General features: G+C 55.0%; 1 protein-coding gene across 1 annotated transcript in view; it reads right to left on the bottom strand.

Moving 5' to 3' along the window:
• SETD2 (SET domain containing 2, histone lysine methyltransferase) overlaps positions 1–21548 on the bottom strand; it is a gene marked incomplete at its 5' end in the record, with an annotated part of 63733 nt that overhangs the window by 21861 nt on the left and 20324 nt on the right. The window contains 10 exons of the mRNA XM_084280280.1: positions 6110–6754; positions 8186–8314; positions 8977–9111; positions 10453–10579; positions 13122–13219; positions 13521–13598; positions 14345–14468; positions 15302–15430; positions 16023–16154; positions 16995–21430. Coding sequence (XP_084136406.1) covers positions 6110–6754; positions 8186–8314; positions 8977–9111; positions 10453–10579; positions 13122–13219; positions 13521–13598; positions 14345–14468; positions 15302–15430; positions 16023–16154; positions 16995–21430 — 6033 coding nt within the window. The remainder of the gene's footprint in view (positions 1–6109; positions 6755–8185; positions 8315–8976; positions 9112–10452; positions 10580–13121; positions 13220–13520; positions 13599–14344; positions 14469–15301; positions 15431–16022; positions 16155–16994; positions 21431–21548) is intronic.

Genomic DNA, 21548 nt, shown 5'->3' on the forward strand with positions numbered 1-21548 from the left:
CTAACGAAGGTCCAGGAGGCTCAATCTGAACCATGGAAGGAGCTACATCTCACTGGTGGATCTACCCAACGGGCTTGCAGAGCCACCAGAGTCAACGTGGTGAAGATGGAGCCAGCAGAGTCTTGGAGCCAGCAACAAGCACTGGAGTATGTCCACACTGCTCCATGAAAACCAGATGGGGTCAAACCCAAGGCAAGCTGGGGAGAACTGGGCTGAAGAAAGGCCTAGTTTATTGCTGGAAAGACAAGCTGCCCAGCTTTGAGCGTGCTCAGCCACCACTAACAGAGCCCACATGGCTCTCCACCTTCCAGAACAATCCTTAATGAGTTGCATGGAAAATTAGGAACAGAAAGAAAAGGGATCTGAGTCTGGTCCAAGCAAAAGAAGAGAAGGAAACCCCAAGATTTAGGTTGGCTGGTGGCAGACAGAGACCAGCCATGGTTTGGGAGAGGCAGGAGAGCTGTTTGAAGGGTCTCAAGGCTCAGAATGATGCAGTGGTTGGAAAGGATGAAGGTGCTTGGTGGAACTCTCCAGAAATCTGCCCTTTAGCTGCTAATTATTTCAGATTTATTGGGACTAGACTAGAGAAGATCAATTGATGCCAACAGCCAGCCTCTGCTCAGTGTCTGTGGGGACAGGACAAGGGGCGATGGGCTCAAGTTGGAGCCCAGGGAGTTCCCCCCAAATGTGGGGAAGAACTTCTTGCTGGTGAGGGTGAGGGAGCCCTGGGACAGGCTGCCCAGGGGGTGTGGAGTCTCCTTGTCTGGAGAGATTCCAGCCCCTGTCCTGGGGACCCTGCTTGGGCAGGGGGTTGGACCCCATGGGCTCTGGGGGGTCCTTCCAACCCCTGTGATGGGCGTTGGGCACCATCACAAAGGGGCAGAGTCTCATCTTGTCTTGGTGGGTGAAGGTGTGACCACTCTTCTGTGGTGACCTATCCCAACCCAGCCACACACCCATGCTTCAAAATCTGCCTCACCAGGGATCTGGAACATTTCTCCTGGGGCTGAGGGGATGAATCCCACTCCTGGATGTAGAGCTGGAAAGCCACCTGCAGCCCTCTGGAGCTCATAGTGTTTGGCAGGGCTCACACACTCAAAGCCAAGCTGATCTGCAGACCATGTTGTCTCACCTAACCCTGCTCTGGAGTGGTAAGAACTTGAAACACCACCCAACCAAACCCATCCCCTACCATGTCAGCTACCCAATGCTCCACCAGCCAGAGCTAGATCAGCTCTTCCTTGCTTTCCATCCTCTTTTCCCCTCTTCCTTCTGCAATTCCCCATCCCTGCTGCACAGGCATGAAGCTCCAGATGTCAAGGGATGGAGAGATATTGGGGGGAAGTTCTTTGCAGAGAGAGTGGGGAGGGGCTGGAAGGGGCTGCCCAGAGAGGGGGTGGGTGCCCCGTCCCTGGGGGTGTTCCAGGCCAGGTTGGCTGGGGCCCTGGGCACCCTTGTGTAGCTCCAGGCCTGGAGGTTGGTGTCCCTGCCTGTGGCAGGGGGTTGGAGCTCTGGGACCCTTGGGGTCCCTCCCAGCCCAGCCCAGTCTGGGATTCTATGATTCCAGGAGCAGCTTTACAGGGCTGTCCTATCAAGGCTTCTGGGATGGGATTTGAAGGACTCTCTCAGGAGAAGATGAAAGCCCCGTTCACCTGGGTCACCCAAGCCCTGCTGTCCCTATCAAGGCTGATAATTAAGCTCACAGGATGGGTGTTTGCATTGCAAGAGAAAGTCCACCTTGGCCTAAGGTGAGGTAACACCAGGAAGTCTACCTTGGGTGGGGTAACACCTCCACCTTGAACTCCCAAGTCACTGCTAAACACCTCTGAGGCTGCAAGTGTCCAACTAAAACCTTCTAAACCCAAGACACTTGGTTCTTTCTTAAGTTTCTTCTAAAAAAAGGAGCTTCTCCAACTCATAATGGCATTGACCTTGCAGCTGCAACTCCTACCTGTTCCCTCCCCAGAAGGTAAGGCCATCTTCTGCCCACCCAGGGGTGGAGGAAGATGCCAAAAGCTCCATCCCACCTGCAGCAGAGCAGTGCCCAGACCATGCTGGCATGGTGGGACGTTCCTCAGCAGCCAGCTCTGCCATGCCAGACGTGCCCAGAGGGCATCAGGTGGTTGGCAGAGCACTCAAGTTCATTATGGGATGGATTTTAGATGTGTAATGGGTCATGACAAGAAGGGCAGCAGAGCTGCAGAACCTCAAAGGTCCTACTTTGGTGTAGACAGTGAGTAAACCCAATGAGATGACCCTGAGACTCCAACACTACCAGAGCACGTGCTACGCTCAAAGCTAAACGTTCTCCTGTCCCTCAGCCTTAGCTGAGCTGGACCCTACTGCTTGTTCCTGTGATGCCAAGAGGGTAGAGCACCAGGATCATGGGCCATCACCCCACAAGTTGCCTCCATCACCTCCACCATGGGTTTGGCTGTAGGGATCAGTCCACAGAGCCTTACCTGAGTGCAATCCTCCAGCTGGAGCGTGCTAAGGCGCCTGGAAAAACCCCATTGAACCACCACCTGCACCCTTCCAGGTGTCCACCAACCAGCCTTTGCCACCCAGAGGGAGTTTTCAGCGTGGGGGAAGGCATGCACTGCTTCCCCAGAGAGTGGGAACAGCGTGCACAAGCCCAGGCTGAAAACTTACCCCATGGAGGAGAGTGTGTGAGTGTGTGTGTGTGTCATGGTGGGTATGTAGAACAGCCCACACTCCTCCTAGGTTAAGGAGTTGGGTGTGGAGGATCTCTGTAAGCCAAGGACTTACAAGTCCTGTGTGTAGAGGTAGAGAAAAAGAGAGCTCACTTAATCCTTTCATGCCAGGAGCTGGGGCTTTCCAAAGGACCCACCAAAATAACGTCGGCATCACTGAGTTAACCACCTCTGTCCTCTTTCCACCTATCATCACACTGCTCATGCACCATCCAGCTTCCCAACCATCTTCCCGTCTCTTCACTCTTTATTTGTCCTTTCCCTTCTTCAGCCAGGAGTTGAAAATGGAGTTTCAGAAAAGGAGACACATGGTCAGCTCCTTGCTGCCCTGAGAAGCTAGATGGGAAATGGTTGAAATTACCAAGGGGGTCATCAGGAAGACTGGAGAGGACATAGCTTAAAAGTTATGAGGTTTCAGACCCTCCCACCCACCCCCCCAATCCAATTGATGTTCCACCACTCAAAGCAAAACCAGCTTTGGAAGAGCTTGGCAGTGCTGGGGAAAACACCCCTGGGCTCTCTTGCCACTGGGGTGACCATCCATGGTCTTTCCATCTAAAGCATTGCTCTGCCAGCTTTAAGCTGTGTCTTTGAGACATCAGTCACCTCCAGGCTGGGTTATGGTGGCACCTGGTGTCTTTCAGAGGTGAGGAGTTGGACAGAAGTAGTTAACTCTTAGTGCCACGAGAGAAGTCCAGGACAGAATTCATCCCTAGCTCATGGTTTCCCCACCAATGATGTTTTACAGAAAGATAAATGAGTTTTCACAGCCCCCACAACATGATTCTACCTATTTTTGTGTGAGATTTACTGAGATTCTGACATTAGGGCTTGTGAGATGGACTCCCATCCAACCTAGGATGGCTCCATCCCAACAGACCAGACACAAGTGGTGCATCAGGCTCTAAGCATCCTTGGAACAACAGGAGGTTAATTAATAACAACATTAGAACACAGGTAGGATGTGAACCCACATCTTACACAGCAACAGTGATGGGTCCAGACTCCACCAAAAGTCTCTAGATACCCAAGGTTTTGCTCCTCCAAGCTCAACTAGAAAGAAGTCCAGGACAGAATTCATCCCTAGCTCATGGTTTCCCACCAATGATGTTTTACAGAAGGATAAATGAGTTTTCACAGCCCCCACAACATGATTCTGCCTATTTCTGGGTGAGATTTGCTGAGATCCTGACATGAGGGCTTGTGAGATGGACTCCCATCCAGCCTAGGATGGTTCCATCCCTAAGGACCAGAAACAAGTGGTGCATCAGGCTCTTTGGAACAACAGGAGGTTAATTAATAACAACACTAGAACACAGGTAGGATGTGAACCCACATCTTACACAGCACCAGTGATGGGTCCAGACTCCACCAAAGGTCTCTAGATACCCAAGGCTGAGCTCCTCCAAGCTCAACCAGAGAGAAGTCCAGGACAGAATTCATGCCCAGCTCATGGTTTCCTCACCAATAATGCTTAGAGAAGACAAATGAGTTTTCACAGCTCCCACAACATGATTCTGCCTATTTTTGTGTGAGATTTACTGAGATCCTGACATGAGGGCTTGTGAGATGGACTCCCATCCAACATAGGATGGTTCCATCCCTACAGACCAGACACAAGTGGTAAATCAGGCTCTAAGCATCCTTGGAACAACAGGAGGTTAATTAATAACAACATTAGAACACAGGTAGGATGTGAACCCACATCTTACACAGCAAGAGTGATGGGTCCTGACTCCACCACAGGTCTCTAGATACCCAAGGCTGAGCTTCTCCAAGCTCCAAGGAAAACATGAGCCTTGGTGTAAGATAAACTTTGGTCACAGACCAAGGTTTTGGAGAAGTTGGGTCATTTTGTGAAGCTTCCTGGTTTTCTTCAGCACTTCTGAAGATGTTTAATGAGATGTTTCAAGGTTGAAACATCATCCTGGGAAGGGAACAAACAGAAGGCCAGATCTGGGTAGTCCAACCCAAGTCTATCTCCAAAGCAGAGCAGGATTAAGGCTTGGCTTAGCTCTCAGCAATGGATGGAGAAAGGTTTTGTTTCACCAGAAGTTGAACCCAACAGTGTGGCTTCAATGAAGGGGATCCCGTGGCCCACGCTAATTAGAAGAGTCTGCAAATTAAAATCTAGTTAATGATGTATCAAAGATCCACCTGGTAAAGAGGGGAAGGTGGGAGGAATCACACACTAAGTTCTCTATAGAAAGGTCTTTCAGGTGGTTGTGAGGTCTCAGCTCTCCTCCCACTCAGGTTTATGGCACAAATAATCCCATTCTGCAAATCACCAAATGGTTTGGGTTGGGAAAGATCTTCAAGATCATCCAGTCCACCCACCTGCCCAGCCCTGCCAGTCCAGCACCAGACCATGTCACCAAGCACAACATCTGCTCCTCAGAACCCCTCCAGGAATGGGGCCTCACCCACCCCCTGGGCAGCCTGGGCCAGTATCTGACCCCCCTTTCAGCACAGACATTGTTCCTGACACCCAACCTCAGCTTCCCCTGGGGCAGCTTCAGGTCCCAGGCAGAGCCAGGAGGTGGCTGTGAAGACATGGGGCAGGGGGGGCACTGGGGTGAGCCCCCAGCTCCCAGTTTCCCCTCCCATCACCGGCTTTGCCAAAGGGCAACCCGGTGGGACATGGGAACAGAGGAGAGCTGCAGAGGGGTGGCAGCCTGTGCCACAGCCCCACAGCTCTGCCAGGGAAGAACTTTGCCCTCCCAGCTGAGCTGACCCTGCCCTGGGGCAGCTTGAGCCCATTGCCCCTCCTCCCAGCTCCTGGCCCCTGGCTGCAGAGACCATCGCCCACCTCTCTGCACCCTCCTGCCAGGGCAGGGCAGGGCAGGGCAGGGCAGGGGGGAGAAGGGCTCCCCTCAGCCTCCTCTGCTCCAGGCTCAGCACCCCCAGCTCCCTCAGCCGCTCCTCGCAAGCTTTGCTGCTCTCCAGCCCCTTCCCCAGCCTGGTTGCCCTTCTCTGGACACGCTCCAGGACCTCCAGCTCCTGCTGGGACTCAGGGGCCCACAACTGGACCCAGCACTCCAGCTGCAGCCTCCCCAGTGCCCAGCCCAGGGGCACAAGCCCTGCCCTGGCCCTGTGGCCACGCTGGCTCTGACACAAGCCAGGATGCCCTTGGCCTTCCTGGCCCCCCGGGCACACTGCTGGCTCCTGGGCAGTCCCAGGCCCCCAACACCCCCAGCTCCTTCTCCCCAGCAGCTCTCCAGCCCCCTGCCCCAGCCTGTAGCGCTGCTCGGGGTCGGGGTGTCCCATGGGCAGGACTCTGCCCTTGGCCTGCTTGAACCTCATCCCCTTGGGCTCAGCCCATGGATCCAGCCTGGTCAGGTCCCTCTGAGGAGCCTCCCCACCCTCAGGCAGATCCACACATCCTCCCAGCTTACCTTGAGCTCCTTCCAGCTGTCGAGCAGCCTGGTAGCCAGATCGCTCACATCCACGATTTTGTCTGTTTGCTCCTGGCTCCTCTCACTCTCCACATCAGACACACCTTCCTCTTCATCTTGAGACGGTGTTTCCATCATAATGGGCTCTTCCAGCTTGGTGCTGTTGCTCTCTTTGCCTTCTCCTTCAGGCTCAGCCTCCAGCTCAGCAGCTTGGGGTTTGCTGCTCTCCACCGGCGCATCACCGGCGGCCGCTTTCACCTCCTGCTGCTGCTGCTGCTCCTCTGCCACCTCCATCGGGGCACTTTCCAGTTGGTCCAGGTCCTCTTTGCCCTCCTTCCCTTCCAGCTCACTGGTTGTGTCAGAGATGGCACTGTCCATGCTGTTTTCACTTATGATTTTCAGCCTCCGGAACACCAGCTTCTTGGGGGTGTCAGTGTCACCCTCAGCGCTCTGCTTGGTGGAAAGGTCTGGTGTGTTGAGCGGTGTGTGAGCCCGGGAGGTGTTCTCACTGGAGTAGCCATCCCCTTCACTGAGCTGTGGGACAGCAGTCTTGGTCTGAGCCCAGCGTTGGATAATGGGGAGCACTTTGCTCTCCTCCAGCATGTTCTTGGTGGGTATAGGCAGGAGCTCCAGTGTCTTCATAATCTAATGGCAAAGATAAAAGATCACAGTGTTAGAAGCATCATCATCTCCACCATCATCATCATCTCCACCACCATCATCATCTCCACCACCATCATCATCTCCACCACCATCATCATCTCCACCATCACCATTTCAAGCCCTCTCCAAGCTGGGACAGTCTCCTTTTCTCAATGAGAAGGAGCTGTGAGGGATCAACACCACAGTGATGGGTCAGGGAGAGTGATGTCCCTTCTCAAGGCTCAACTGCAGCAGGGAACTTCTCCTGAGAGGAAATAAACCATGAGGGGGTGGAAAGCAGCCATGAGTTGAACTAATTTAGCAATTAGTTGGCAATTAGAAGTGATTTCAAAAGAGCTCTGAGGCATCTGGGTGGTCAGACCCCTTCCCAGAGCAGTGGAGAACTTGGGTATGTTACATGAAAGAAAAGCTGATGGGAAAGGCTGAAACAGAGGAGATGGACCCAAAAAAGTTTGCTAATTAATACCAGGAAAGCTTCTCCTTGTTTGACAGAGCCGCTGGGTGCTGCAGCAGAAGGTGGAGAGGGGTCCTGGTGTAGAAGTGGGGCTGCAGGGGGGCTTCTGCAGGGAGCAGCCAGAAGCTTCCCCCAGTGAGGAGGGAAACCCCCCCCGGGAAGGGAGGGAGAAGGGGCAGAGACTCTGCAGGCCCCAGGGGCAGGGAAGGGGGCAGGAGGAGAGAGAGATGCCCCCGCAGCCCCTGGAGAAGCCCCTGGGGGAGCGGGTGCCCCCCCGCAGCCCAGGGAGGATGCTGATGGAGCAGAGACCCCCCTGCAGCCCCAGGAGAGGCCCCACGCCGCAGCGGGGGGAGACCCCTGGCAGAGGCTGTGCCCCGCGCTGGGGCAGCTCCTGGCAGCACCTGCAGCCCCTGGGGACAGGGAGAGGCCCCGCTGGGGCAGGTTTGTGGGGGCTGCTGACCCTGGGGGGGGCCTTAGAGCCCCTTCCAGCCCCTGAGAGGTGCCTGTAGGAAAGCTGGGAAGAACTGTTCCCCTGGGCACGGAGCGCCAGGACGAGGGGCCATGGGTTCAACTCCAGCAGGGCAGGGCCAGAGGAGACCTGAGGGAGAAGCTCTTCCCTCTCAGGGTGGGTGGGTGGGTGGGGAGAGCCTGGCCCAGGGTGCCCAGAGAGGTGGGGGAGGCCCCATCCCTGGAGACATCCAAGGTCAGGGTGGATGGGGCTCTGAGTGACCTGCTCTAGTGAAGATGTCCCTGTCACTGCAGGGTGGGATGAGGTGGCCTCAGAAGGTCCCTGCCCACCCAGTGCACCCAATGCTTCTCTGATTATGGATCTCCCCTGAAGCTCTGAGGCTTCCTGCAGTTCCTCAACGCCCAGCACACAGTACACATAGCAAATTAAACCAAGGGAAAATAATTAGTGACACTGGTAGAGAAGCTTCAACCCCCAGAGCATCACTGACCTCCAGCTGCAACTTCAGGTTGTTGGCTGTGCTTCCTCTCCCATCGCCCAGCTCCGTCATCCAGATCCAGAGGAGGGACAGGCCGTGACACTCCAGGAAGGACTTGAGGCAGGACTGGGAATGCGTGTTCTGGAGGAGCCAAAGTTACAGACAGTCCATGGGAATGAGTAGAGACCTTCCAGGCAGAACACCTTTGGATTTCCAGAGGCTGACGTGGCCTTTGTTACCCACCAAACTCCTTCCAGAAGCCAGAACTGGGCTCCTCACACATCGACCTCAGCGTTAAGTGGCTGTGACTGTTGTGTTTGTTGTGGTTACCATAGAATCATGGAGTCATTCTGGTTGGAGACCTCCAAGATCATCCAGTCCAACCATCCCCCTACCACCTCCATCACTCACCCACCTCCCCAAGTCCCTCACCCAACCTTTCCCTGAGCACCCTGAGGGACGGTGACTCCAGCCCCTCCCTGGGCAGCCCCTTCCAGCGCCCAACTGCTCTTTGGGAGAAGAAATGTCTCCTCATTTCCAACCTGAACCTCCCCTGGCCCAACTCACAGCTGTTCCCTCTCCTCCTGTCCCTGGGTATCTGGGTGAAGAGGCTGAACCCAGCTCACCACAGCCTCCTGCCAGGGAGCTGGAGAGAGCAGGAAGGTCTCCCCTGAGCCTCCTCTGCTCCAGGCTCAGCACCCCCAGCTCCCTCAGCCGCTCCTCGCAAGCTTTGCTGCTCTCCAGCCCCTTCCCCAGCTTGGTTGCCCTTCTCTGGACCTCTCCTTCAGCTGGGTCCTCCTCACCTGTATGAGCTTGAGGCAAGTGAGCTTCTGCTCCAGGGTTTCGATCCGAACCATCAGCCGGGATAAGCTGAGAACCTGGTTCTTATCAGACAGACCCTCTCCGTTCTCCAGCAGCGCTTCCAGCTCCCCATCCACCTGCCAAAGGAAAACAACCCTCAGGTCACACCAGGCTTCCAGCACCCTACATGATAACAGAGCTTCTGGCTTTGAGAGCCAGGAGAAGACCCTCCAGAGCCATTTGCCCATGGAGAGAAGAAACCTGGCTTGAATGTGACTCAACACCGCTGGGTTTCTTCGATCTGCCCTATTATACAGGGTTTAGTCCAGACCTTAAATCCCATACAAGAGCACACCATTCCCACCAGTTCTGCCTGTACTGGGACTGGGGTGGGGGAAGCAGCTGCACTCCTGCCCAACACACACACACCAAGTGGGAATTGCCCAACTCCATGAGCCATCTCAAACCTTATGGACATGGACATCCAACACGGACATGGACATCCAACATGGGGATAGACATCCCACACTGCAGCCTAAACTACTCCCAGTTGCAAGTTCATCCTTCCAACACCGGTAAAAGGCAGCTTCTCTGGAGGATACAGGGGTTGGAAGGGCCCCCCAGAGCCCATGGGGTCCAACCCCCTGCCCAAGCAGGGTCTCTAGGACAGGGGCTGGAATCTCTCCAGAGAAGGAGACTCCACACCCCCTGGGCAGCCTGTCCCAGGGCTCCCTCACCCTCACCACCAAGAAGTTCTTCCCCACATTGGGGGGAACTCCCTGGGCTCCAACTTGAGCCCATCGCCCCTTGTCCTGTCCCCACAGACACTGAGCAGAGGCTGCCCATGGCCCCCTGGCTCCCACCCTGCAGCTCTTGAGAACCAGTGATCAGATCCCCTCTCAGCCTCCTCTGCTCCAGGCTCAGCACCCCCAGCTCCCTCAGCCGCTCCTCGCAAGCTTTGCTGCTCTCCAGCCCCTTCCCCAGCCTGGTTGCCCTTCTCTGGACCTCCAGCTCCTGCTGGGACTCAGGGGCCCACAACTGGACCCAGCACTCCAGCTGCAGCCTCCCCACTGCCCAGCCCAGGGGCACAAGCCCTGCCCTGGCCCTGTGGCCACGCTGGCTCTGACACAAGCCACGATGCCCTTGGCCTTCCTGGCCCCCCGGGCACACTGCTGGCTCCTGGGCAGTCCCAGGCCCCCAGCACCCCCAGCTCCTTCTCCCCAGCAGCTCTCCAACCAGCGTCCCCCCAGCCTGAATTCCAAGGAAACACAAGTGTTGAGTGTCCCTATGAAATAAAAGAATATAAACAGGTTCATGGAAAGCCTGAACCTCAAGGTGATCAGGAGTCATCGATCCCAGAAGAAAACAGAGGTGACCTGAAGATTCCCACAGAGAGCACCAAACCCAGGTTCAACCCTCAGTTCTTCCTACTCCCAGAAATAAATCCCACCCCAGCCAGGGAGGAGCATGGGACTCACTGAATCCTTCTTCCTGGAACGCTCCTTCTTCATCTTGCCTCCAGCAGCTCGGATGCTGACCCTGTTCTCTCCTCCCAGGTAACCCCGGCAGTTGGCTGAGCCACAGAAGCATTTCTGAGCCTCTTTGCTGTGGGTACACAAGAAACAGCAGTTTAACAACAGATCAGCCACATCCCCAGGGAGTTATTTTCATCCTGGCCCTAAAAATTCAGACCAAGTCTATTCCTTATGGAGCTTCCACGATTCCCTGTTGTCCCAGCTGGAAACCAAAGGCTTCTTCATCTCCAGGTTCTTTGTAGGGTGAGAACCAAGAACCAGAAAGGAAAAGGTTGTGGTTTGGGGTCTGCTAACTTCTTATCACACATTATAACCATCAAAATTATACGTTAATTAGGGAAAAGGGGAATAAACTGGATGAAGAAGTGTATGAGGATTCATGGTGATGGCAAAATTCAGGTGGAAGATGGTTTTTCCACATGGAAATACAGCCATGGATTGAAGAGATTGGAATTCCATTCTCTCCAGGCAATGTTTCTATGAAGCTTCTCTTATTTTCTACCTGCTGGACCATAAATTTTGTATTGTATGTCATTATTGCTCAGGAGAAGGGGGAAAGGGAGGTTGGCAATGCACAAAACCCAGCAGAGGACCTCAGCTCCATTAAGAACCTGAGCTAAATTATGATGTCTAAGAGATCAGAGCTGGAAAAGCCCAGTGAAGAGGAGAAGGAGACTAGATTGGACTCAAGAGACCAAAATCCAGTGAGATAAAATGATTTCCCACCAAAAATGCTGGAATACCAAACCCTGGTAATCTGCTGAACCATAAAAAGGTGGCTAAAGATTCCCTGCTGGTTCTTCTGCCTGTGGGAAAAGACACAGTGTTGTGTGAGGATGGATCCAGGAGGAAAAGGAAGAGACTCTCCTGAAAGAACTGAGTCCAGCTAAAAAATGAGGATCATAGAATCATGGAATCACCTGGGTTGGAAGAGAACTTTAAGATCATCGAGTCCAAGCACAGCCTGACCCTGCCCAGTCCACCTCTAGATCATGGCCTTCAAGACTTCATCTCCATGCCTTTGAAATCCCTGCAGGGATGGGGACTCAGCCCCTCCCTGGGCAGCCTGTGCCACAGCCCCACAACTCTGCCAGGGAAGAACTTTGCCCTCCCAGCTGAGCTGACCCTGCCCTGGGGCAGCTTGAGCCCATTGCCCCTCCTCCCAGCTCCTGGCCCCTGGCTGCAGAGACCATCGCCCACCTCTCTGCACCCTCCTGCCAGGGCAGGGCAGGGCAGGGCAGGGGGGAGAAGGGCTCCCCTCAGCCTCCTCTGCTCCAGGCTCAGCACCCCCAGCTCCCTCAGCCGCTCCTCGCAAGCTTTGCTGCTCTCCAGCCCCTTCCCCAGCCTGGTTGCCCTTCTCTGGACACGCTCCAGGACCTCCAGCTCCTGCTGGGACTCAGGGGCCCACAACTGGACCCAGCACTCCAGCTGCAGCCTCCCCAGTGCCCAGCCCAGGGGCACAAGCCCTGCCCTGGCCCTGTGGCCACGCTGGCTCTGACACAAACACTCTGCAAACACCAGGCTCAGGTTTGGAGAAGGGAACTCACACCCCTGAGCTGCTGGAGCAGGGAGAGGAAGCGAGAATGTGGGATCCATTGGGATTTTATGGCTCTGCAAGTATCTGCAAAGCCATAAAAGGGGTGGGTGGGGAAGAAGAGGCCTTACTGAAGGGTGTCGTGAAATCCGGAGCCGGGGTAATTAATAATTAGACAGATGAAAGGGATGAGGGGAGATGCTGATCTGGGAAATTTCCACTGGGCAGAACAAAGAAGCAGTAAAGTAATGTGGGGAAATGCAGTAAAGCAACAGGAGATTCCTCTCCTGGTCTCACTGGTAAGAAATGGAAACAGCTTTATCCAGGTAACTTCTTCTGTGGTTGAATTCCAGCTCATTTCCACCTGCTCTGGCAGAGGAGGATTTCACAGACTCACAGAGTCATAGGGGTTGGAAGGACCCCCCAGAGCCCAGGGGGTCCAACCCCCTGCCCAAGCAGGGTCCCTAGGACAGGGGCTGGAATCTCTCCAGACAAGGAGACTCCACACCCCCTGGGCAGCCTGTCCCAGGGCTCCCTCACCCTCACCACCAAGAAGTTCTTCCCCACATTGGGGGGAACTCCCTGGGCTCCAACTTGAGCCCATCGCCCCTTGTCCTGTCCCCACAGACCCTGAGCAGAGGCTGCCCATGGCCCCCTGGCTCCCACCCTGCAGCTCTTGAGAACCAGTGATCAGATCCCCTCTCAGGCTTCTTCTCTGCAGGCTGAACAGCCCCAGCTCCCTCAGCCTTTCCTCCCAGGGGAGATGCTCCAGGCCCTTCAGCATCTCTGTCCCTCCTCTGGACTCTCTCCAGGAGATCCCTGGCTGGTTGATCCCAGGGAGCCCAGCCCTGGACACAACACTTCAGCTGGGGCCTAAGCAGGGCAGAGCAGAGGGGGAGGATCCCCTCCTGTCACCTGCTGCCCACACTCCTCCTGATGCCCCCAGGATCCCAATGTCTCTCTCAGCCCCCAGGACACACTGCTGGCTCATGGCCAACAATTTGCACCCCTTTGTTTCCCAGTAGGATCCTCCCATCCCTCAGGAAAGCCCAGTCAAGCAGAGGGGGCAGAAACGTACCCGTATCTCTGGAACTGGTAATCAAACGTCAGCTCTGAGCCCGACGGGACGAGTTTGGTGGTGAAGAAGCCAACCCTGAGCTGCCCATTCACAGTCCACTAAAGGAAGGGAAAAAACAAGGTGAGAAGTTATTACCAAACACCAGTTCTGACTCTGGTTTAGCTCTGAATTCCCAAAGCTGATCCATCCAAGAGCATCAAGGATAACTTTAAGGGGTGCCAAGAGGCTTGGTAGGACTTGCCTGTTTTAAAAGTGGCTGTTTCTGATTCATTAATTGCAATAAAGAGCCACAACAAACATGAAATTGAGATAGAAAGGAGAAATGCCCTTTGCCCTGAGGTCCCTGAGTGGCACCAGCCAGGAGACACCAGGAGCAGCAGCTCTGATGGAGCCATTTACCTTCTGTGTCTCACAGTTGGGCTCACAGCTGTGGTTCATGAAACGGGAGCAGTTTCCTTTCTGGGTGGCATCAATGATCTGCAGAAAGGGAGAAGAAAAGAGAATTAAAAAGGCTCCTTGCTCCCTGCAGCTTCGGTGAGGGATAGGGAGGAGTGTGGCTATGAATGTAGCCCACACAGGCTGGAAAAGCCCTTGAAGCCCATGGAGTCCAACCGTCCCTGTCCTGTGCTGACCCAGCTCCCTGAGCACCTCATCTCCCCTCTGTTAAACACCCCCAGGGCTGGGGACTCAGCCCCTCCCTGGGCAGCCTGTGCCACAGCCCCACAACTCTGCCAGGGAAGAACTTTGCCCTCCCAGCTGAGCTGACCCTGCCCTGGGGCAGCTTGAGCCCATTGCCATGGTCCTCTGGGCAGCCCCTTCCAGCCCCTCACCACTCTCTCTGCACAGAACTTCCCCCCAGTCTCTCCTCTCCCCCTTCCCTCCTCCAGCTTCACTCCAGCCCCTTGTCCTGCCAGTCTCTGCCCTTCCCAAGAGCTGATTCCCCTCCTGTTCCTGGGGTCCCTTCAGGGACGGGGAGGCTGCACTGAGCTCCCCCCACAGCCTTCTCTTCTCCAGGCTGACCCAGCCCAGCTCCCTCAGCCTCTCTCCCTAGGGGAGCTGCTCCAGCCCTCTGGAAATGCTTCCAGGACGTTCTTAGGGGATTGGCAAGGAATCAGCGCTGTACCTAACCAGGGCTGAGCCCAAACAGCACCCCCCTATGCCTCCCCATCCCATCTCATCCCACCCCAAAGCCAAACACAGTGATATCCCCTCCCACCTCTCACCTCATCGTTCTTCAAAGCCATGAAATAATAGTGGATGTTCTTGTTCCGGGCATATTCCTTCACACGAGCTTTGAACTCCTTGTGATCCAGGACTTCTCCACAATATTCCAGGACAAAAGTGTTCCTGCAGAATTCCAATTAAATTACATTAAAAATAAGCATCACCCTGCATGGTCACAAGGAGACAACCCCATGGGGGAGCAGAGAACCGCTGCCACGATGGGCTCTCTGAGCAGGGACATCCTGATGGGCACCTAGGATCATTCCATGTCTTAATCCAAGGGAATTCTGGGTGGCTTTTTCTTGGATGCCACCACACAGGTAGACATCTCACAGTCAATAGCTCAGAGATGAGAATAAAGGTCCCCTTTGAGCAGGGTTTACTCCAGGCAAAAATAAGATCTTGTGGGAGATGTCATCTCCTTGAGGAGAGAGGGTCTCTTCTCTCTCTGCTCTGCCCTGGTCAGACCCCACCTGGAATGTTGGGTCCAGCTCTGGGCCCCTCAGCTCCAGAAGGACACAGAACTCCTTGGAAGAGCCCAGCACAGGGACACCAAGGTGATGGAGGGAGTGGAACCCCTTCCTTGTGAGGAGAGGCTGAGGGAGCTGGGGCTCTTGAGCCTGGAGAAGAGGAGGCTGAGGGGTGAGCTCATCACTGTCTGTCAGTGTGCACAGGGTGAGAGTCAGGAGGCCAGAGCCAGGCTCTGCTCAGGGGTGGCAGCGACAGGACAAGGGGCAGCCACATCAAGACATCAGAAACCCAAAGGAGAAGAGGTAAAACCAGAGTGGGTGGGATCTAACCAGCCTTTGGTGGGTACATACGTGTGGAGGGACACCTGACAGAGGCCAAGGACAGCACATAAAGCTGGAGGAACCTCAGCACACCACCTAACAGCAGGGAAACTTCTCTCCCCCTTGGGGAGGGAATGAAGAGGCACAGGGCCAGCAAAGGCTTACGATGGGAGATCCTTGGCAGCTCTGAGCCCCCAGCCCTTCTTCTCAGTGAGGATCACTTCCACATCCGCGTGCTGCTTCTTCTGGAAGCGCCTGTTGGAGCAGTAGTCGCCGTTCGGACACCGGGAGGAACTAAGGGAAGGAAAAGGAACAGATCAGTTCCCAGGAGGACAACGGTTCTGATGGGAAAGACAACCCAAGGAGCTTCTGTGGTGTCATTCCTCCCCTCCCACCCTCATGCCAGTGGGGGAATCCCAGCCCGCTGCCTCCGGCTCACGCAGAGCGGTGCTGGTTCCCCCTTCTCCAGGGCTCTTCCAGGATGGAAAAGGAGACAAGAGCTGTAGCCTGGAGAGGCTCTGGGGAGTGGAGAGGGTTGGAAAAGGAGAAAGGAGGAGAACAGAGGGTCTCAGGCTGAGCTGCATGTGACTTTCTGCCTCCCTCCAACCATTTTTACCACGGACTAGAGTGAAGCCTGAGGAGCAGAAGACTCCAGGCATCTGCAGCAGGTTTTAACAGGAGGTTGAGGAGGTCCAGCCTCCAGCAGAAGATCTCAGGTCAGGCTGAAATGCTGGCTCTGAAGATCCCTCCCCACCAACTGATGAGAAGGAGAGGTCATGGCCAGCTTGCTCCCTGCTCCCACCACCCAGGGAGGTCTGGATTCATTTGAGGGACCATCAAATCATCTCAATGGACAGCACAAGCCAAGTGAGGAACCACTACCTACCACTCTATCATGAGCAGGCGATTGAGACAGTCTTCCCCACAAGCAACCTCCCCCTGGGCTCGGTCCTCTTTGGAGAGGGGAGGACATTCACACAGCATTCGCTTAATGTCCCGGTGGGATTTGTTCTTCTTCCTGTTGAAGGCAAGTTGAGGAAACACAGGTTAGGTGGCACCTGGGTAGAGAAACCCCTCCTCAGTCTTTATCAGTTACTGGAGAAATTATCCTCTAGAATCTAGACATTAATTACCTTTGGATAACGACAGAAAGGTACAGGGCTGACCAAAGACACTGGTTGGAGTGGAAAGGGATGACTTTCTGATCAAAGATGACTTCTCAGAAGGACACACCAGGGTATTTAAGAGGTTTGTTTAACTTCCCCTCCAATGCCCACCAGCCAGCCTTCCTTTCCATGCAGGTGACACTAAACTGTGAGGACGTGTGGATCTGCCTGAGGGTGGGGAGGCTCCTCAGAGGGACCTGAGCAGGCTGGAGCCATGGGCTGAGCCCAAGGGGATGAGGTTCAAGCAGGCCAAGGGCAGAGTCCTGCCCATGGGACACCCCGACCCTGAGCAGTGCTACAGGCTGGGGCAGGGGGCTGGAGAGCTGCTGGGGAGAAGGACCTGGGGGTGTTGGGGGACTGGGACTGCCCAGGAGCCAGCAGTGTGCCCGGGGGGCCAGGAAGGCCAAGGGCATCCTGGCTTGTGTCAGAGCCAGCGTGGCCACAGGGCCAGGGCAGGGATTGTGCCCCTGGGCTGGGCACTGGGGAAGCTGCAGCTGGAGTGCTAAGTCCAGTTGTGGGCCCCTGACTCCCAGCAGGAGCTGGAGGTCCTGGAGCGTGTCCAGAGAAGGGCACATCCCTCCTTCCAAATTGCAGCAATTTGGCCATTAGAAAAGAAAGGCAATCACAGGGTAAGTTCAAATCTAAAGGTCCTGCCAGGCAAGGGGCAAAAAAAGGGGTTAAAACCCTCTTACCTTTCTGTCAAGTAGACGTTCTCCTCGATAAGGTCAAAGTAACAGGGCATCTTCCCTTGCTTGGCAAACTCCTTCCAGCGCTGGGGGTCTCTGAAGTCATCCATGATACACAACCGACCCACCATGGAGGAGTCCTGCGGCGCCGGCTCCGCTTGCTCTCCCTCTGCTTTCACCTTCTTCTTCTCCCTGGAGTCCACGTCACTCTCAGAGTCACTTTCCAACTCTGGGCGTCTTTTTTTTGGTGGACCTCGTTCTTTCACCTCATTTTTCTCCAAAACCTTTACCTCCTCCTTCTTCTCCCCACCAGGAACTGGTTCCTTGGTGGAATTACTGCTGATCTCATGAGCCTGAACCGAACCTTTCTCCTTCTGCCCGGGCACTTGGCATTTATTGGAGGGGCTGGGAAAATGAGCTTTGCAATCATCATCCCACCGGTCATCTTCCTCATACTCCTCATGATCCTCTGTTAGAGAATCAGGTACTTGGCCTTGAATCCGTTCATAATTAACTGTAGAAGGTCTGCTAGCTGCCCTTGCATCCCAGTAGCCATTGCCTTGCCAGTAACTCTGAGAGCTGGGGTACGCTCCCGAGCCTGGCTGGTAGACATAGCCTGAGTAGACCCCAAAGCTGCTATCTGGCTGTTGGTAGGTGCTACTGGGCTTCTCTGTTTGAGAAAAGTCCCAATTCAAGCCACTCTGATCTTCTGTAGGGTGAAAACCATCCAGCCTGGACGATTCTCCCAGGCCAGATTCGTTAAGCCCACCCTTCCCTTGCCTACTGTCTGGTTTGGAGGAGGTCATCTGGTGTCGGGATTTCTCGGCGCTCTCGAAACTCTCCGGCAGACAAAACGATTGCTCGTCTTGCCGGCCGACCGGTCTACCAACAGACATCAGGTCCTTCAAGGTGAGTCTCTCATCAGGGTTGGGTTTGCTGTGGGAGTCTGCTGTTACATCTGCTTGACTTGTGCTGTCAACACCATCGCTCTGAGGTTGGCACGGATCAGGGCGCAGCTCCTCCGTCTCCTTCCTGCTGAGCTCGGTAGAAGTTGCCGGACTCTTCTCCATCCCTCTAGGAGAACATCTACTCTCTACTTGTGGACCACCTTTACTCATCATATTCTCTGACCTCTCCTCATAGTAGGGTCTACTGGGCTCCGGTCGCTCATCCTCCCAGTGGTCAGAGAAGCGCCTGTTGCCCTGGCTGCTCCGCGAGGAACCTGGGCTGCTCTCCTCCGTCGCGATGGTCGAGTTCTTTGGTACCACCACAACAGACTGCAGCCGTTTCCGTGGCACGCCATCATCAGAATCCGAGTCCTCTGTGTCACTGTCATCGCTGCCCCTCTCACTGTCACTCTCCCCCGTGTCAGAGTAATCGCCACGGCCCGCGGGGATGAACTCGGCGGCGTTGCCGCTGCTGTCGCACGTCGGGGCTTGAGTCACCGTCTCCGTTTCTTCCGTAGCCACCATGACGTTGCAAGAAGGGAATGAAGCACCTGGAAAAGCTGAAGCCACCAAGGGCTCGTTTCCCTCCTCCTCCTCAGCTGAAACACCAGGACACTGAACTCTCAAAGCATCTGGCTCAACTCCTTCGGTGGAAACGGCGTCTTCTTCTGCGCCCGCTCTGCCGCGGTGCTCCAGCGGCGCTTCCGAGTAGTAGGAATGTTCATCCCTGAACAAGGGCTTGGTGGATGCCAAGCCAAGGTCAACACACTGAGTATCCACCTCCAGCACCTCTTCAGCTTCCGAAAGCTGTAGCAGCTCCTGGCATCCATCTGCTGGTGGAACATCCCATTTGGAAGAGGAGCTTTCCTCTGGCACGGGATGGTCCAACCTCAGCTGTGGGGAACAACCATCCTGGGAGGGATCCCCACTCGAGCTCTCCGCTGCCAGGCTGATGTTATGGGAAGGATGACCATGCTCCTCATCAAAGCTGGATTTGGAGGGTTGATCCTCCACGCTCTCATAATCACACGTAACCGTCTGGGGCTCCACCTGCACGTCCAGGAAAACCTCAGATGTCACTTTGCCATCCGTCGGTTCCGCTTCAATTTCAACTTCTGAATGGTCCAAACCGGGGGCGGCGTAGTCCGAGATGTAGCAAAAAACTGGCTCTTTGGTTTTGTCACATGGACTCATCTGCTCATCCAGCTTCTTGGGGAGACTTTTAGCATGATCTACATTCACCACAGGCAGAGGGGTGGCTTCCCCTTGAAGCTGAGGGACTGGAGCTTCTGCTTGCCCAAAAAGGCTGTTGCACTCGCTGGATTGGACCTGGGAATCGTCTGGCTCTTGCTCTTGAGGTGCACACGTGCTCTCAAACCCGTTGGATGGCAAGGGATACAACGTGCTGGTCTTGATGGCATGTGATTCTTCCAGCAGACACAAGCTATCAGCAGAAGATGCGGTGACATCCTCTGGTCTGGAGGCACTAGAAGATGCCAAACCATCATCCCTGCCTTCCGGGGACCCATTGAAACTCAGCTCCCCAGGGAAACATGTTCTTAACTGCTCGTGCTTCAACTTGCATAAAGTTTCTTGTTCCTTAACACTGTCATGGCATTCATTTCCTGCAAGCTCCTCAGATTTGGAGTCAGCAAACCCCACTTGGGAATCATCCACCTTTTGAGAAGCCGGTGGATCGTTTGACTGACTTAATGGAGAGAGAGGCATTTCCCTTTCCAATTTCTTGGCAACGGACACCCTGATCTCGTTGCTTTTTAGACAAGAGGTCTCTAGATCTAGAGAATTAGACTGCTGGTTTATTTCTTCACTCGATTCTGTACAACAGAAAGAACTCTTAAATTTATCAGGCTTTGGTGCAGGGGTCTTGGAAGGGGTGGACTTGTAACGGGAGGAATTCACATTACTGTCAGGCTTAGAGTGGGACGTCCCCTTTCGATAGCCTAGCTCGTCAAGGGGAGAGCACCTTTTGGTTACTTCACTTTCTGAAGTCCTTTTTGAGTCTCTATCTGCTTTGGAAGAAGACCTTCCTCTCCTCTCCACGTCAGCGTGAGACGACTCGACTTTGCTGTCCCTGTCTGACTTCGAGTAAGAGCTCCTCGAGTCTCTGTAGGAGGAGGAGGAGTGGGACGACGTCCGCCTCGAGTCGCTCGATCTGGAATGTGTCCTCCTGTACTCGTCCTCCGAGTCGGAGCTCTCACGCCCTCTACTCTCCGCGTACGAGCGGGAGTACCTGGACCTTTCCCTGTACGGGGAACTCCGGTGGTACCTGCGGTCGGACTCGTAGTAATGGGAACGCTCCGACCTGGAGTAGGAAGAGCTGGTTCTGGAACCCCGATCGGATCGGGACCGGGAGTGAGACCGGCTTCGCCTCCTCTCTCTGTCCGATCGAGAGCGGGAAGAGGCGTAGCGCGAATCTCTCTCAGACTTGGAGTAGCTCGAGTACTTCTCGTCTCTGTCCGACTTGGAGCGCGAGGAGGACTTCCCCAGGTCGTCACCTCGGAGGGACGTGGAGCTTCTTCTGGAATCTCTCTCCTTTTCTGTACTGGAGATCTTCTGCTCGTGGGACCGTTGGCTGGAGGAGGTCCTCACCGAATCCTCATCGGACTCGGAGCCCAGAAGCGTGCCGTCGGACTGGGAGAACTTCCTCTTCGACCCCTGCCTGCGGGAGCAGAGGGGAGCACCCTTCGAGCCATCAGAAACCTCATCCTCCTTCCCAATATGGGAATCTTCCTTCTGTGGAGTTACTTCCACCTGCTCAGGCGTGTTTTGAGCAGCATGGTCTTCCAACCCACGCGATACCGCGTCCTGTTGGACGTCGGGCTCCAAAGCCTCCTTAGATACCGCGTGGAACGGCTCCTTGGAAGCCAGAACTTCAGCTTCCACGGGTGGTGACAGCAACAGAGTCGACATCAGCGTTATGGGCAGCTGTGGTGGGACTGAGGCTGTAGGAACCGGCATCAATGCTGCTGGTGTCGCCGTCGGCGCAGGCGGAGGTGGGGGAGGCGGTGGCGTTGACAGCAAGTCCGCGGCCAACGTCACCGGTTCCGCTGGCGGTACCACCGCCGGCGGCGGAGGCGTCGCCGCGAGAGCTGGTGGGGGTTTTGCTGTGACATTAAGCAACAGTTTTTTAAAATGGATCTTCCCTAATTCAACTTTGGGTTTGGGAGGCGAGGACTCCTCAGCCGAACCAGCTGCATCCCCCAGGTCCATCTTATTTTTGGGGTTAACGTCAGTCTGAAGAGGTACTGCAGGTGAGTTCTGAGATTCATTTTGTTTCTCATTTCCCAGACCGGTGAGGAACCTATTAGGTAAGGTTTTCTTGGTTAAACTAAAGCTGAAAGACACTTTCTGTCTTCCCTGCTCCTCAAGGTTAACCTTGGTTTTGGTGCCTTTGGGCAGAAAGCGGCTTGAAGCGATGCCTTTGAACACTGGGCCTTTGATAAAGCCGGCTTTCGGCACGGTTTCAAGCTTGCCCTGGGAAGGAAGAAGAAGATGAGGTTAGAGGTGTTGAGTTTGGGAGGTTGAAGGCCGGTCTACAGGCCCAGTGAGCATAGAATCATAGACTGGTCTGGGTTGGGAGGGACCCCAAGGG

Source organism: Gallinula chloropus (assembly GCF_964237585.1).
Source record: "Gallinula chloropus genome assembly, chromosome: 2".
In the NCBI taxonomy this organism is placed as follows: Eukaryota; Metazoa; Chordata; class Aves; order Gruiformes; family Rallidae; genus Gallinula; species Gallinula chloropus.